The following is an 18,198-nucleotide window of genomic DNA, read 5'->3' as shown; positions in this document are numbered from 1 at the left end:
ATTAAATTTGCAATCGGTTCAAAAAGTTATCGACAACTTGGATTCTTGGTTCTTCAAAATTGTGTTATTAGTATTTGGAGAGAATATTTGAATGAGTGTCAGTAGATGAAGCATCTTTTGCGGGTCATATCTCGTGCAATCCCAAAGGGGTATTATCCGCCAAATATGGGACATTAGAGGAATTAACGCACTCCGATTGAAGTTAAAAAATAAGAATATAAACGAGTGTAGCACAGGGGCCGCATATTCTGTGAAGTAACTGCAAAAATATGATTCAGGGGAAACGTCCAACATAATAAAAAATGACTATTGGAGCAGAGATAAATGCTAGGACATTCATCTCATAGCGTTTGACCACTTCGCTATTGAATTGTTAATGTTCTTAATAGGCACAGGTCACCTGGCATTAGCACAGTGACACAGCAGGAGACTAAGATATTATCTTATAAATAAAACACACAAACCCAGTTATGCTGGTATTTTTTTGTATTTTGTCAATCCACAACTTTCGATGCTATTATTAATTTTACAATTATTTCTATTCTTCTTTTTTCATTAATTTCTCATCCCCGGGTTCAATCTCACAATAAAACGAACGATTATTCAATTGTATCATGATTTCAGAATATTGAAGCTCCCCCTAAAGGAGGAAATCAATTTTTATCATCGATTGCGTTAGAGCTCGTCATTGCTGAAATGTGACATCAGCCATTCTGATATGTGATTGATGATCGGGCGAGGATAAATGTAATGCTTCGGTATTATGAAAAATAAAATTTGTTGAGTGAAGTCTCATTTCTATTCCTATTCAATCTCCTTTAATCATTGAGTTCCTGTATTTTATTTCTTTCGTCACTGGAACTACTGGCGAGTAACTTTTGCAATTCAACTTTGTACTTTTCCTCCTTCTTCAATCTCAAATTGCCACACGTCATTAATGGAACGATCGATCGAATGTCCTAACTAATACATTCAATTTTAACTAAATTAAATTACATTATGATATCATCTCATAATTAATCAACGAAATAATAAATTTTTTTCAGTTATTTTTTTTGCACGACCCTGAGTTTTGTTCATTAATTGACAGATATCTTGACGTAAATAAATTATGAGGATTACCCATTTGATAATTATTTCGTTGTTATTATTTGTTATTCTTCGCGTGCACGTGATTAATTTATTTCATCTATTACATTATATTTTTTGGTTTTTCGTGGTTTAGTGGGTATCACATATTCGATCGATCAGACTCACATTCTATTCACTCGTTTCTCAGAGTTTGATGGTAACAGTAAGCTCAGAAAGAAGTTTATTAGGTATTTGGTGGAATGATCAGTCCAATAATAAGTGACAATTCCAAAATTACAATCTATCAGCAAAGTCGCGTCACTTACAAAAAAAAAAGATTGAAAAATGTAATGCTGTTCCTTAGAAATCTCTCAGATTTGTAATTTCAATTCTGGTAAATGATTTCTTTGCGTGAATTTTATAATAAAAAATACACAACCTTTCAGTATCCATTGCAACTAGAATTTCGAGGATATTGACTATTCTCTAAACAATATTCTAAATGAATTTGTCCCTGTAAATTCTGGGGTCTAAAGTTATCATCAACAGAATTGAAGCAAAAATTCAAGGAAATTTTCTTAGTAAAGCACTCAATTTTTCCATCAAACTCTCTCATAGATAGCGTATTTACGGTCACACTTAAAATAAATTTGTAGTTTTTTTGATTCATTATTGTAAATGTAATTTTGAAACAATTATTAAGTAATGAATATATAATTATGAGCTAGTTTCGTCATTCATTCGAGATTACACTTTTTATTATTCCACAAATTCAAATAAATCACATGAAAATATATTGTTACTCACACATGGAGTCATAGAAAACATGAAACATATTTTTTTTCAACTGAAAATAACACCAGACAAAGAGCGCATGCTGCTGAATTTAAAGTGAAACGCCTTCATTTGAGCAAAATTGGCATCTATACCATTGAAATATTACAAGAAAGCGAAAAAAATAGAATTTCATATTTACATTTTACGTTTGATTAAAAAATATATGGACTCATTAAATTTCATGCCAATACGCGACTTGAGCAGTCAGAGACCTCAATCAGGCTCTCAATTATCAATTGCTAACGTTTTCGGGTACATTAATCTAAATCTACGAATTTTTCTTTTGTACAAGATTCTGGTACCTCAATAAAAGGCTAAAAGAAGTAAATCAGTTACTTGAAATTCGATTTAATTAATCGTGTTATGTCGACTAGAGTAAAATTTATCTAAGTATCGTGAAATTGTATCGTGTAATTGATCGCAAAACATAATTTAGCCTAAAATTTCAAATGTAAAATTCAATGTTGATGTGGGCTGTGATCATCACGTTGAATATATTTAATTGTAAAAATTAATCACGAGAGTGATATGCGAAATTTCGCTAAAATAATTGTATGATAAAAACAATTAATTATCCAGCTAAAATGCTGAAAAGTACTTTGGATTAATACAAGTGGAAAAATCATTCTAGATCAGTTGTGAAGTGGTAAAATTTATCTTAATTCTTTCATTCTTCCTAAGACTTGGAAAATTGAAAGAATGTTGCTAAAACTTGAAAAAATCAGTAGAAAGTAGATTTTGAGTAGTTTGATTTTTTCAACAACTAATGCCTTTTACGTACTTGGATAAAAAATTTCTAACTCTTCCCACTAAAGAATCGGTTCAAAATATGAAATGGCATGCGCAAAATTTAATTTCTAAATACACAAATAACAAAAAGATGTGATTCATAAAAATCTACCACTTCACTCCCTACCTAAACAATCATAATAGAATTGGAAAATAACATGATTATTCTAGCATTTCTAAAAACTATAAGAAGCCAGTGCCTCAGCACATAGTTTCTGAAGCTGGTGCAGGACCCGGATTATTTTGATCATCAGGTTCAGAGGCATCTGAATCTCTGATAGCAGGTGGTCTTGATAAAGTCTGTTCAATTTCCCTCGTAACGCTGATAGTAGGTGGGACCCTCCTCCTTTGATGAACATTACCTTTGCTCTCCTCGTCGATGGCAGTGGATCTCCTCAATCGATGTTCATTAGCAACATAGAACGGTGGTGGTACAACATCATCAGTATCGGAATCATCGTCCTTCTGCCTGTACCTCCTTTGAATGAGATCCTCCATTTGCTGATAGTCACATGCCTCTGCATCCCTGAGATGTTCATTCTCAAATTCCAGAGCGACCTCAGGATCGGACATATCAATGACGTGTTTGGCTCTGCTGGGAGGAGGCGATACAGGAGGAGTCCTCGGAGGACTGAGAAGCCCACAGTATCCCTCAAGTTCATCAGTAATGCTGGTGTATTCATTTCTCATAGCGAGTAGAGTCGACCTGGGATGACCTCCACTGGATCCAGTAATGATGGCAACCCTAGGATCAGCCCATTTGACACCTTTCTGTCCACCAGGTGGCGCCAGATGCATGGCATCATCAGATTCAGATCGTGATCTGCTTGTCTGCCTGGTTGCCCTCTCTGATGAATCCTGGCGCATGTCTGACATTGGTACATCGCTGCTGGTATCCCTCTCAACCTCTGGCTTTTTAACATCACCCTCTGGGATCTCTCTGCTTTCTCCACTTTCCTCCTGACTGGTTGTCGCCGTCTGCTTCTCATTAGGGCCAGTCGTTAGCACTTCTCCACTGGACGACGACTCATTTCTACTGAGATTCTCACGAGACGTCGCTGTCTCTGACTGTTTTATCGTGTCATCATCAATGGAGGGATTTAAGTGCAGCACTGGTGCATCAGTTAAAGACCTCAAGAGTCTCCTCCTTGGAAATAATCCTGGAAGATGGGAGTGTGAGTCCGCCTCTGAGATTACTTCGGACCTCTCAGACACTCTTCTGGGCCGTATTTCTATGTCCAAATTTGATATATTTTCATTTTGCATATGTGTCGCCATGAATCTGTGTATTACTCCCAAATGAGCTAACGTTTGTTCACTCAATTCTTCTAACTTACGCATACGAAATTCCACAGCTTGGGACGAAGCTATCTGGCTGTTCTCTTTCTTATCTATATCTTCTAGCTTTTGAGACATATTATCCACTCGTTCTGTCGTGAGTTTCACTCGTTCCTCTGTAGACATTTGTAGCTTGAGCTGTTGTTCGGTGAAATAACCCTCAACACAGTCCTCCTCAAAGTCGTAGAGGCGCTCCATGTCATCCGCCTCGAGGAAGAGCTTCAGACCGTTGTCATATGTCTCGAGTGATCGCATCTCTCCTTGGGTTATGTAACGGAATAGGTATCTTCCGAGGAGCCAGATGTGGGAGAAGACTATAAAAGGCGGTGGAAGAACAGGCTTTTGCTCGTATTCCATGACAACAGTGAAACGTTGGAACATCCAAACTTGATGGGCCACTGCATTCACCTCGATGAAAATATTGTTGAAGACTGCTATGAGGAGATTGATAAGGAGAATGTTGGCTACTAAGAGATACATTGACATCACTATTGGGGTTATCCAACGACCTGGAAGGCAGGGCATTGAAGGCTCATCCCCACAGTCTGGGGCTATCTCGTCTGCGTATACTTCACCGTAAAGCATGAAGTACGGTTGTAGAAATATATCTCGGATTATTACCCATTGTGGATCTGAATTAGGGTTGAGAATAGCTCGTCGAGATACTCCAAAGCTCATCAGTACCACGAGCAAAAGGACAACAAAGTAGATCATATTCTTCACCATCTTACCCATCATTGTAACTAAGGGCCCTAGGTACTTATTAACACCTAGAATGTTCAAAATCCTCAAGTACCAGTAAATACAATCGACACAGTACAAGACTCGTCCAATATCGAATGTCGCCTGCCTAACTCTCAGTGCTAGACCAATAAGAAAGAATATAATAGCAGCTGCATCACAGGGATTCCACATGTTCCACGACCATACACTGAATTTGTGGAACATTGTTGCGGGCTCGGACGTTGCTATCTCACGAACTTTTTCACAGCCAAGAGTACATATGTAAGCTATTGCGTAGAGCTCAGCAAGTCCTGGGTATTCAGTCATTTTTACGAGGATGCAGTATGAGAAGAGCATTAGAAAAACCATGTATGCTATCTGTAAAAAAGAAACCATAAATATTATGAATAAAATCATCCAAAATGTTGAGAGATAAAAAACAAAAGTAGTTGTATAGAATTGAAAATACTTACAGCGTTTGCCCAAAATTTAGTAATAGGCGAAGTGTAGAATTCGTACAATTTTTTCTTTAATCGTAATGGTCGATTTGTTTTATTATCATAATATTCTGATAGAAGGCCATAGGGACGATGAAGATTGTCGTCGTTGTCCGTAAGTACTTTTCCATTCTCCTGAACAATAGTCTCTTTGGCAACTGCCGTGCTGTGTTCATTGCTTATTAAAGCCTGGACAAAGGACAACACACGTATTACTAAATTCAAACGAAAGACAGTTAGTGATATAACGTTGACGGAGTAAAAAAGAAGAAGACTAACACATCCATCCTTCATATATTGTTATAAGACAGGAAATATTATATGAGTAACGAGAATATTTTGATGTATTATGATAGGTGTTAAAGAGAGATGCATTCGAAATGGTCGTTCATCAGGTATTCTAGAAAGACAAAGAAATTGAGAGACAACAGTTTGCGGAAATATTGGAGTTAGAGTGCAATCCAGCGGTGAATACATAACAGGAAAACATAATATCTGTTCAACAATATAGTAACATCACTGAAAGTTAAACCGAAACAAATTATATTCGCTTCACATCACACTTTGAAGAGACAGTTTGTGCTATTGTCTAGGGAAAAAAAAATTAGATAACTAGGAGATGGTCGTTAACGACGAGTAGTGGATAATTAATCTACGTCAAGACAACATTTTTCACAGTTTTCGAGGGGAAGTTTTTGAGACACATGGACATTGACCATTGAAACGAATGAAAAATGTTTCCATTATCAAATGAGTGCTGAAATAAACTTCAACAATGAGACATAAATTATTCATTGAAAATAAATGGAGTACATGAGGACAAGGGTAGGCATCATAAATTCTTTGCCTAGCCCGTGGGTTATGTACCTTTGGGGCCTGCTGGCTGGTGGATTTGTTGCAAATGCTGAGGCTCCTGCGTAGACGTTTCTATAAAAAATATTCAACCATATGCCGAGCTAGTTTATTTACAAGGGGAACTAGACACCTTCTTCAATTAATATCTGTTAATATTATTAGTTGTGCTGATAGGCTAAATGTTAATTGTATACTTGAATAAATTGAGTTAATAATTACTTTCATTTTACATTTCCAAAATCTCGCATTTTTCGTTCTCGCATTTAAAACATTTTCATTTCTGTAACTCAGTTTGGCTTTCTATGCACGGTCTTGAAGAAATGAGTTTTCAATTTTTCGATAACTTCTCCGGAATTCGAGTGGCCTCGCCTGATTTTTTAATCCAATAAATGTAGAGCTTTATATACTAAAATCAATGTATTTCCAAACTTCGTTCCGAAAAATCAAAAGTTTTTCCCTCTCTACCCATGACAACTCATAAATGTTCAAGATATTCACCTCCACATCTGGACCAACAGGGGTCCCCTGCTCGGACTCGCTGTCTTCATTCTCATCCTCCAGAGCGATCAAGTGCTCCTCCTGTGTTTGTGGCATCAATTGGAGCTCTTCCCTTGTCTTGAAGTCCAACTTGATTATATAAAAAGGGCACAGCAGTCCCAAAACCACCTGAAATAATTCCAAAATCACATACAATGGTTACAATTGTTCACAAACACAGGTTTTTGTTTTCTTTTTAATTAAATTCTACCAAATCACCTTCAGATTGGTATTTTTCCTGGTTCTCAACCCCCCCATCCACAGATCCGCGAGAATAATCTGGCTGCATGGGTGTGCAAGAATTGGACGATGATTTGCGGTCACGGCCAGTGACAAACAAGTCTGACCCGACCAATTTTGCAATTCAGAAGTTAATAATTGCTGTGTTTGATCGTCGTCCTGACGGTAACAGTAGTCCAGTAACTCCAGTGCTAGATGAAACCCAATTTAAACTCAATTAAAGTTTTACCAAAGGGCTGACGTAATTTTCAATAAGCTGTCAAATGAGTTCACGAAAATTTAATCGAGGATGTTGAAATGGTTTGGGGTGATTGAAAAATTTTCAATTATTTCTCATTAGTTTTTAATTTCCCGATTCAGGGAAGGGTAGAGAAATTTTCACGCATAGAGGAAGACTTAATTTCGATGAAAGGAAATATAATTTTCTTTGATGGATCATTCAATGGGCTATGTATATGGGTAGAAAGCTGAAGGGGATGGATTCTCCATTCCTTGGCTTCTCGAATCTATGTATATGGAAATGTACACTTTAATTTGTAAATAAGGTGGGCATGAAAGTGTATGTGACCCAGTTACGTTCCAAAAGGCTAGTTTGCCTGACGGCTTCATTAATTCGTAAAATATGCTCATGTGAGCCAGCGCTGAGTTTCAAAATCACAATTATTTGCGCATTCATTGAAAGTTTAATGAATGGATTCGAGTAGCAGTGTGCACCAAGGATTTCTAAGTACTTCAGCCTTTTATTTCGGCAAAATGTTGTTAAATGGATGTAATTATAAATCAGAACTTGTAGGGGAGTCTCATTCACTGAGCTCTCAATGATGTAGTTGGGAATCCGCTTGACAATTTACAAAAGCATAAATCCTATTTTTAGAAAGATATTTTCTACAAACATATTTGCAAGAAATCAAACTACTAGATGTACTGAAAATACTTTGATATTCTTAAGGTCATAGTCTAGCAAGTCTTTACCCAGCACCGCCCTACTATCCTCCACCTAAAATCAATAATTACCGATATTTTCGAACTCCTTCCCATATCCTCGCAGTTCATCATAAACTTCAGTCTCAAGATCATCCTCTGCAGCTTCATGAGCCATAGCCTTGTACAATTTAAGTGCAACAAGAGCCTTAGCAAGTGCCTCCTCACCATGCTGCCACATGAGCAATGCCATTTGCTGTCTCTTGGTGAGAACAGACCAGATAAGAAGTTCATTGAAAGGATAATCGAACAACGGTGTATCTCGATTAGCTGGCAGTGTCTCAGCGAGAAGGCTCATTGTCAGTCCGTGCGTTTTTTCACCAGATCCTGAATAAAATTTTAGCCCACTGGCCATGCTGTTTCTGTGCTGCTGGAGATGTCCACCTGATCGTTTCATCACTTTAGCATAGATCATTCGAAATTTACGACGTGTGTACTGATGCCTGTAAGCACCACCCATCAATTTATTAATCACGAGACCGATATCGTGAAGTGTATAAATGTATCCCCTTGGAATATGTGGCCTCACATCGCGCAGTATATATCCCAGAGTGTTGGATGGTCCTTCTTTAGTATTGTACAACTCCTCCAAACGTGGTATTGATAAAAATTTTCTCATTGATACACCATTCTCAAGCAGTAGTTTAACGAAATCTATTCTATCGTGCTGGAGTGCCTGCATCATTGATTGCTCTAGTGCACCTGGTGGCCATTTTTGACCATAAACAAATATCTCACTTCTCGCTATGTCTACACGATTCCATATTAGTGATAAGGAGAGCTGTTCGGCGGGGGATAATTGTTGGGATTTGAAGAGGGCTGTCAAGATCGTTTGGTCGAGCTCTTGTGGTCGATCTTGAGTTATCCTGAACACAGTTATCTGCAAGTTTTTAGGCTCGAGTCACTTGGGAATTGGTTGCAAAATGAAATTTGTTTTTTATTAATTAAATTCTTACGCAAACCACATTCATGCATCTTGACAACTGCACCACTCCAAGCTATATTGCGCTCATAATCGTAGATCACTTATTGAATCGCGAGAATAAACAAAGGGATTGGCGATTATCTCATGAAAGATTCGTCCCATTTTCATTTTCAGGGGGATTGAATGAGAATACATACGGGATGTATCCCATATGTGCTGTAGGTAGATAGTATTTGGGGTTTTTCTTACAGCAGTAACTTTTATTGAGTCAACGTAATATTTTCTCTGTTATCCAGTCAATTACTTAATTACAATTGTGATCGCAATATAGTTCTCGGTCGTTTTTTTAATGTTTAGAGGGCTAGGTAGTAGAGAAGCTGATGGTTGGGATAGTATGGCCACAAATCTGTTTGTGAAACTCAGAAATGTTAGTGCATTTTAATACCTTTCATATTGTAAGCTAATTTCAAGCGACAAATGGTGGAAAATTTTAGAATGTTGTCGAATACTGGGGAGAAGCCTAGATGGCGCAGGATTTTTAGAAGATTACATAGGCTTTGGAATTAAAGGCATAGTTTCAGTCATTTTCCGAGACCCATTTTGAACACCTTAGAAAGAATTTTTACACTTTGGCCAATTGAACGAGAAACGAAAAATTCAAATTGTCCCATATCATAAAGTAATTGAATAGAATAATTCAGTATAATTGCTTTTATCAAGCTCTACGAATATTTATCACCCTCACGAAGAGTGACTCATGGGACGAGTGACCATACTATTTGAGTGTACCAAATTAGCGAACAGGCTACAAATGAAAATTAATATAGAACTAATATTTCTATCACTATCAAATTAAACAGAATAATTCTGTCGCATCCCCGACGGCTATTCTGCATTCAGGACTTTGGCTAAATTGTAATTCACATCTCATGTTCTTATATGGTGCTCAACAGTTTCAGTATCACCAATTTCATAACGTAACTACATCTACAATTCATTACTTGTGCACTCAGTCGTCTGCCCTGACCCTTGAATGCACCTACTACATTTTTTTTTATCATCAACACTTACTAAATGTTTTTTACGAGTACACTGAAGCAATTCAGAATACAACTGGGCTGCCTGCTCAGGTGATACTTTGAAAGTGTGCTTAATTGTTTCTAATAAATGTTCTTTCATGCTCTCCAATGGTCCATCAGTGCTTCCACCCTTAGTATCATCACTCTCAGTGGCATATCTGAAGAACAAATCTCTCGTAGAGTATCAGGAAATAGTGAGTGTGAGAGGTTTCAATGTTGAGGGATAATTGGATAGACGAGTCATGATGTTTCTTATAAATGGCTATCAGTAATGAATTGATATAGGGTTATTCTAGTTGCTCATACTTATGCATGAAGGCGATAAGGTCAGCTGCACGCCCAGAACCATCACAGACAACAACAGGTACAGGTGGTTCATCTGTGACATACTCCAGCACTGAACGTATTGTGTTTGTTCCACCCTCGATAACTAATGCCACCACTGGGATACTACTGTGCGTGTCTGATCAAGAGGGAAAACAGAAGATTCCACGTAAGTTTACGACAGTAAACGATGCGGCTGATTGATTGTTATGGCGCAATGTTAGCTTGTAAATTCAGTCGTTTTATCGATTTTACGAGAAATTTTCGAATATATACATGCAGGTATTTTGACTTACATGGCTGGAGTTTCAAGTTTGAAATATATTTCTCAAGTTTACGACGAAGAACTATCTCGGCACCGTATCGACCACCTGTGCCGTTGTCAACCAGGAGGAAGTAGGCATGACGATTATTTAGCACTGCGAATTTTGACCTGGAAAAATGAAGAAAGAATTTTTGAATGGCGAAACTATGTCAGAAGTTGATATATGCAAGAGGTTCATGATTTAAATGCGTGATATAGTTTTCTGTTTGTTAGGCAGGCAATATCGGAAACAATGTATTTTGTCCATGAAGTTTAATCGAAAAATACGCTCAGAGATATTCTCCCACCACCAATCGAAATTACCCTTAAGTGTTTCATTAGAGCGGAGGTAATGAAGTTTATCAGCAGTTCGAAACTTCATTTCCCCAGCTCCAGTTAAAGAAATAAAGTGATTATGATCCGGGGAAAATAATTAAAGAGAGTGTCTTTACCAGGGGGAGGCCATGGAGTCATAAGGCACCTCTCCTCCGCGACCAACCAGTTCATGGCTCTTCTCGAGTATTCCCCACGGAGCTATACCAATACTAACCACTCGACCCTGCCGCTGCGATCGTTCAAGCAGCAATGCATCTCCAACTTGACGTGTAACGCCTAAAATAATTATTACAGGTAAAATGGAGAGGAGTAGGTAAAATCACCATTTCTGACTGAGCTTAACTCTTAGAAAAATAATAACTTTAACCCGTTTTTCTCGATGGTTGTCCCAGCTTAGATTTATTCCGGTACACCCAGGAAAAAGAAGGAAACGCGTTGATGACATTTTTCCCGAGAGAATGAATTGTTTAAACAGTAGCGCTCTCAAGATTTTTGTGAGCGATTCTAATCGCATAATTCTCCTGACAGAATTGTTCACAAAGCAGTACGACTAGGGTAATAAAATTAAGTTTTTTTTTAGTGACTTCATTACAATTTTTTTTCTGCCAGTGTATGATACAATTTTCAATTATCCTTTGAAAGAAAAATGACGAAATAGGAACATATTCTGGAAATACATCTTAATATTCCATAATATTCTACATAATCTGTAAACAAAAATTAAAGGATCGTAAATCTGAGCAATTATGGAGCAAAAAAATAAGATAAAGAAGAAGAATAATTATATTCGAATGAGTCTAAAAATAAAATTCACCAGTATTCGTTCCACCAGTGAAAATCCATGCCCCGGTTGTCTTGGCGGCCTTCAATAAACCCTTGCGTAATACTTTTTTCAATGCCGGCTGAAGCTCGAAATTGGAGCGGCCACCGTGCACTGTTATCAGTAAACGGGGTAAGCCCAGGTTCCATTCTCGGCACAATAGTTGAACAATTGGCTCGGGCCGAGTGTCATGGGCCATTCGAACATACTGCGAAAATTAACAGAGTAAAAAAAAATTCACGATCCACTTTGCCGGGAACATTGGAGGAAAATCCGTCCTCTCTAATGAGGAGAATTATTGGAAAACTTTGCGGCGAGGATATTGGTTTTAAACAGAGCAATTTATCGGCTCGGAAAACCACAAAGGAATTGCGTGCAATTTAGACCTTTTCTGTCCTATCATTTTTTTTTCATTCTCACACGCTACGAGCGGTTTATTTATACCTGACATCGGATTGAGCGAATTTTCAAAGAATTTTAAGAGAAAATTCATTACTAAAGCGACACGAAGACGTTCACTGATCTAGTTATTGAACTTATCACCGATATCCAACTAGCTTTAACATTTTAGTGGGGATCATCGCGACATGACGTTTCCATTATGGATATTATGCTTCAATAATTAGTTATCTCTAGGTCAATTATAAAAATTTCTAAATGACTCACTTGAGCTTTCGTCGGATGCGGTCCGCCCTGGAATTCAACGGTTCCATATGCATCTGTTGGTGCGGGTTTCGTGTTTTTTCCAGGCGACCATTGTTCCCGCTCAGCTTCAGCCGCCGTGCCCGTTGCAAAATTCTGTACATCCGCTCCAGTTCCACAGTGGTGGGTGTAAGAATGACCACAGCAGCACCTGAAATTCCACCGAGACTCGTTAACAATTAACATTCATCCTCAATTTCATACTGCGAAGGATAAAAAGTACAACAGTAAACACAAGATCAAGCGGAGATAGATAAATGTGTATTTTCCTCTGCGAAATGAAACAGATGCATCAAAGGCCTTATCTCGTGAATAATCACCAGTTAAACCTCTGACATTTCAGATATTATCGAGTAATTTTCCTGCCGATGCATCTGTTACTGTAATTTATTAAGCGTTTTAAAGCATGTCATATAAGCAATGTCCTGTATGTGAATGAAGACAAAAATATTTTGCATTGTTAGTCTAGTTGTCTCTATTGCAAGCACATTGTCTGGAACAGAGGAAGTCGTTACTTGTTAGCGAAATCATGTGAATTTCAATCACACATCGACGTTTTGCTTCTGTCTGTACAGGGGAAATATTTACAATTTTTTCCGAAACAATACCATGTTACTCATTTATTTTTTAATGTGAAACTTCATTACTTTGTGCATTTTTTTAAATTTCTCTCAATGCTATAGCTCCAATAATCTCACCTGGAGGTGGTGATCACGTCGTATTCAGCACTTTTATCTCCTTGTATGTCTTCAAGCCTATGAATATAATGAAAAATAAAGAGTAAAGGAAAAATAAATAAAATGAAACTATTGAAATTCACCCAAAATAAAACCTATTAGATTTCGACACCCATTCAGTTTCAGAGTTAATTCCAATCTGGGAGCTCTAGTTTTATTATGAACCTGTAATTCGGATTAACAATTTTGCTAAACAAGGGATTTAATGGTTAATTAAATGAAATTATAATAAAGAGTAATAAGAGCAAACACAAAACGTTCGTAATAATGTTAATAAAGCTTAAAACGTTTTGAAACATAACAAATGATAACTATCATTGAAAATGCGTTAGGGTGTCTCAATTGACTTGCATAAAGTGCCTCTAATTTTGTATAATATTGTAAATAAACTGCCAGTGCTGTAGTTATTGTGAGAGAAAATTTATAAAAATATGGTATTACTGCAGTATAAAGTACGTCATTGGATTCTGTGGTGTAATGCCAGTCATTAATTTCTGATACCTTGTAATGATTTGAGATCATGATCATAGAAAGAGGCGGGAACAAACCTATGTTCATCTTTGGCACTGGGGATGAATTTCGTACACTCTCGTTTCTGAAATGTCCCCTCGATCCAGCTGCGCTCCTGGGTCTGAAAATTCAAGGAAAATCGTCATGGTCTATGCAAAAGTGAGGATGAGAGCATCGCCATTAATTGGCTGATAACTCCTCAGTGTGATTACCCACTCCAGACCACTGATAGATGGAAAACAAATTAAATAAATAATAATGGAGTTCACTTGTACCTTTGCCTTCTTTTTCTTTGTTTTTGGAACGTTCGCCCCGCAGATAACGCTTCCAATAGCCATCTTGACTTTATTCAAATACTTTCACGATAAATTATACCATGACTAAAATAAAAAAAAATAAGCCGTGATTTATACTGAAAGAAATGGGGTATTATGAGTGGAATTTATTTTCTTGAGGCAGAATATTTTCCAGGAGCAAAATATATGATTAATTGAATTTTTAGGAGAGACGTTAGACCAGAGTTTCGTCGCATGTATTCGGTTTGAAAACCTCAAAATTTATATAATTTGAGAATTAACAAAGATGTCTATGTCTGTCAATTCTTGTTTTGATTCTAAAATAAGATGTCAAGAGACAGTTCTTGGGGAGGAGGAAATCTCCAACGAAAAATATACTGTGACGTTTTCTCTGAAAATAACTCGTCACCGAGATAGATTAAAAATGTATTGCACTGGTAAATACTAAACCAATGCCATAGTAATACAAAACGTTTATAAATTTTAGTTAACTATCATCCATTCCCGGAAAAAAATGTAAATCATATGACGTTGCATTCTCAGAAATTAAGGAGTTTTTTCGATTTCACATGTACTTGAAGTAGGCAATAATAATTGCTCGAATCGAATGCTGAGGAACAATTTCTGGTCTCAAGAGAATATATTCCATAGGTAAATACAGGTTCCATCAGCATAGCCGTGAATGACAGTGAATGTGAGTGAAAAAAGATTGCAGTAGTGGACTGGTGAAATGAAACGACTCAATTTCACGGAGGCTTTTAGCCTTTTGTAAAATATCAGTATTGGAAGCGAAGGGAAATAGCGAACTTTTTACAGGAATCTTTTATAGTGCGGATGGCTCTGTAAAAAAAGCTTTCATGAATATTCTCCGATTTATCTTCACAAAGAAAAATGAGGGAAAAATGGATGTGTTGGAGATAACGACAATGCAAAATTATTCTCGCGTTTATGATTTTTTAAAATCCAAACAGAGTATTTTTAGGGAAATCACAGTAGCGGTTGCCTTCAACAATTGTGAATAACATGGATTCGAAGAGAAATAAACGGATAGAGGGTAGGGTCGGACGTTTGATATTGTCATCATCAATTAATTCATCATCCATTTTTTTGCTACTCATTGTGTCATTATATATTCATGGATTCATTGCAAGGGATTTCGTTCTCTTGATGCTCTAAAATCAAGGATTTTTACTTCTACAACTAAAAACATTTTCTCTTCAGAATTTTATATTGGGTCTTTCTGAATACGTCGAGAGTGAAGCCAGATAAGCTCATTTTAGCAGCATTTTACTCCACCAGAAGAATCTCATGAAAATTTTTACATCTTTCTGGTGCCCGGATATAATAAATTTTGTAGCTCTAAATGTCAACTTTTCATGTGAAATCTTTTGCATTTCACTTTCAAAGCATTCCACACAATTAATCAACTCTGAGCTCAGTAAATCCACCCTCGATGTGACCAACAAAAATGATAAAAGTAAAATAAATTCAACGTTGTCATTATCAATAAATTTATCCTTGACTTTCTTGCAATTCACCATCTATTGTAAAAAAATAAAACTAGCACTAGAAGGAAATGTCATTGTATAATTTCCACGAACAAATCCACATCACTCCATTAAATATTTCACAACAATTCTTATCAAAGCAATTTGAAATTGTGATATTCTTTCCACCAATCCACCAGTAAAAATTCAAATACCAAACTACAAAATCATATGAATAATCAAAATTCGTAAGTGCTCAACTTCTCTACAATCATCCAACGTTTTTGTTTACAATCTACTCACCGCTCGTACAATTTTCGGCTTCTCAAGCATGCCTAAACACGAATGAGTGAACCGAAAGTATGAAAATTGTCGACGTAAAAATCACGATGGAAATCATGAATCATGAGATAATTTCGTTCCTCCTTGAAATACGTGGAGTGGGCCGAGAGCTAGCTGAAATCAAACCAAACAAATGATAAAAAAAACGTCAGACATTCGCCTGCAAAAATCCCCCAGAGCTGACAATTCCAAGCTGTCAATAGCATTCGCAAATTTATGAATCATGCCTCCAAAAAATTCCACTCCGTCTTTAAGACAATTAAACAAACCCGGCAAAGTGATTCGTTCCAAAAAATTTCGTGCCGCATTAAACAGATGAAAAGAACAAAGAATCCCCGGAACGATCAACCCAATAAAAAATCCTAAAAATCAATTGTCTCAATGACACATCTCCAGACGCGCGACGAGGAGAAGGGGGTATGGAAAGAGTGAAATATTATTGCACCAGGCCACGTCTGACCTAACCTTATCACTCCAAACGGTCTATTGCGCACGAGAAACAAAAATCTAGGTTAATTACTTGCAATTCTGAAGCGATAAATGAAGCATTCACGTGAATTATGACGACATAATATTTTCCAAATTTAAAAAAAAAGGCCACTCAATAAAAAAAAATCCCCAGGGGTTACCATTACCTGGTAAAAATCAGTGGATGTCAGTACAATCTTACAGACCATACTAACGCCAATGGACTCGTTATTATCGATAACACGAGGAACTTGAGATTTAAAACATTCGTAATGACAATTTATCTCAACGGCAAACGTCTCGTTCATCGAGTACCAAGCACTGACACTCAAACTCCTCATGAGTTTTTCTATTCAACAGCCACCAAGCGACAATTAACATCAATCATCACTCCAACACACACGCGGTCACTCTGAGTTGCTCAAGTATGGACAGAGAACAGCTGTGCAGGCGTCACTGGCCACAGTCCCGTTCTCCTCTTCGTTTTCTCATTCACCCAGAGGGTGAGTTTAGTCTGGCGAAAGAGTGATGATTAATTTTTATCATCCCTCTTGGTCACAGGTAACCGAGCGACGCTCTCCCTGCCGATGCTTTCGCGCCACTGAGTTGCACACTGACCGCGTCAAGTGGGTCAAATCCCCCACTAGAGCACCCTGTTAGTTTCTAGTTCAACCCCCCTGACGCATGAGATATTTGCAATATTGTTTTATGGTATATAAACAGTTGTTTTATGCTAAATGTACATCAATCCTCCCTAATTGCTGGTTTACTCTTGAGAGGCGGAAATGTTTTCGAAATTTATGCGACCAATGGGCATTGGTCGTTTGCTTTCGATATCGATATGGGGGAGGGGGATTCGGGTTATTTGTTTGGCTAATGAATTTATGAAATACAGCAATTGAGGGGAAACTTTGGAATGCAAATATTTGTATTCTCGTGCAGTTTAATTTCAACTAATTGTATTTGAAAATACGATGTCACTGGAATTGTTTTCACGAAATTTCCTGGAATATCTTGAGGGTTTATCTAGCAGAGGGAGGTAATTAATTATATTATCTTTGAAGAGAAGGAAAATATACTCGCTTAAATTTTCTGGTTGTCCGGATTTATTACGATGGAGATTTTTTCTATTGTTGCTTTACGATTCAGAGACGGAAATATTTTTTAGAGATTTATGTAACTAGTGGACATTAATCGTTTACTTTACGGATTGATATGGGGGAAAATGATGTATTACCGAATTTGATTGGGGATTCTGGGCGGTGGGGGAATGCAGGTAACTTATTTGATGAATAAAACAGCGAAATACGGAAATCAGGGGGGAAATATGGGGAACGGAATTTTTGAATTTCATGCAGAGAGAAAAATTCTGTGGTCATTATCGAAAATATCAAGGCGTTTGCGAAAAATCAGCTAACAGTTGTCTAATTTGAACCCAACGGGTAAAAAATTTGGATTGAACAATCCACAAATTTTTTTAAGTGGTACGGTAATTTTCCGGAAAAAACCGAAGCAGTACAATTATCAGCCAGGCAATTTTTCAACTGAATATTTGACAAGTAGAAAATAAAATCTGATCTGATTGCTCCACAGAAATTTTCCCTATTTTTTCCACTGTACCTTATCACCAGCAAATGTAAACAGAAAATTACGTCTGCGTAATATAATAACAAATCATCATTATTGTGACGCCTCGTCGCGCACAATCTCTCCAATCCGAAGAGTATTATCGCACATTCTTTTCTAATTCCAAAATCGTAAACCCCAAGATGGTTATAAAGCATTGCGCACAAAATTATCAATATACACGTGCAACAGTCAATTTTAATAACAGCAAACCTGTGGTACTTAGCATATTCCATCCTTGTGGACACCTAAACTAGTAACTTCCCATTACCAATTAATTTTTCGATGCGTGAATAATTGATGCAACAACGGATAAAGCAGAAAAAAAATCTGAAATACATAACACTGTACCTATCGCGTTAGTTCAGAACGCC

The 18,198-nt window shown here is 37.2% G+C and overlaps 1 protein-coding gene across 7 annotated transcripts; it reads right to left on the bottom strand.

The window, feature by feature from the left end:
- Positions 1-468: 468 nt before the first annotated feature.
- Positions 469-16,813, bottom strand: Trpm (Transient receptor potential cation channel, subfamily M). Of its 7 annotated transcripts, none has more exons than XM_064139418.1 (16): positions 16,366-16,813; positions 15,692-15,844; positions 13,644-13,726; positions 13,057-13,113; positions 12,323-12,509; positions 11,651-11,864; positions 10,953-11,112; positions 10,493-10,629; positions 10,179-10,335; positions 9,865-10,030; positions 7,902-8,748; positions 6,867-7,078; positions 6,609-6,776; positions 6,123-6,182; positions 5,232-5,444; positions 469-5,136 (listed from the first exon to the last, which is right to left on the bottom strand). In XM_064139418.1, exons 2-16 carry the CDS (start codon positions 15,719-15,721, stop codon positions 2,899-2,901), a joined length of 4,929 nt encoding a protein of 1,642 aa, XP_063995488.1. In that variant the 5' UTR covers positions 15,722-15,844; positions 16,366-16,813; the 3' UTR covers positions 469-2,898. The 7 variants fall into 7 exon arrangements, with proteins under 7 accessions (XP_063995488.1, XP_063995489.1, XP_063995487.1 ...); XM_064139419.1 differs by having other exon boundaries at positions 15,692-15,840; XM_064139417.1 differs by lacking the exon at positions 16,366-16,813 and adding an exon at positions 13,881-13,985 and having other exon boundaries at positions 15,692-15,840.
- Positions 16,814-18,198: the final 1,385 nt, after the last annotated feature.

Source organism: Diachasmimorpha longicaudata, chromosome 2 (genome assembly GCF_034640455.1).
Source record: "Diachasmimorpha longicaudata isolate KC_UGA_2023 chromosome 2, iyDiaLong2, whole genome shotgun sequence".
NCBI lineage: Eukaryota > Metazoa > Arthropoda > Insecta > Hymenoptera > Braconidae > Diachasmimorpha > Diachasmimorpha longicaudata.
This window is presented reverse-complemented; position numbering and strand designations above follow the sequence as displayed.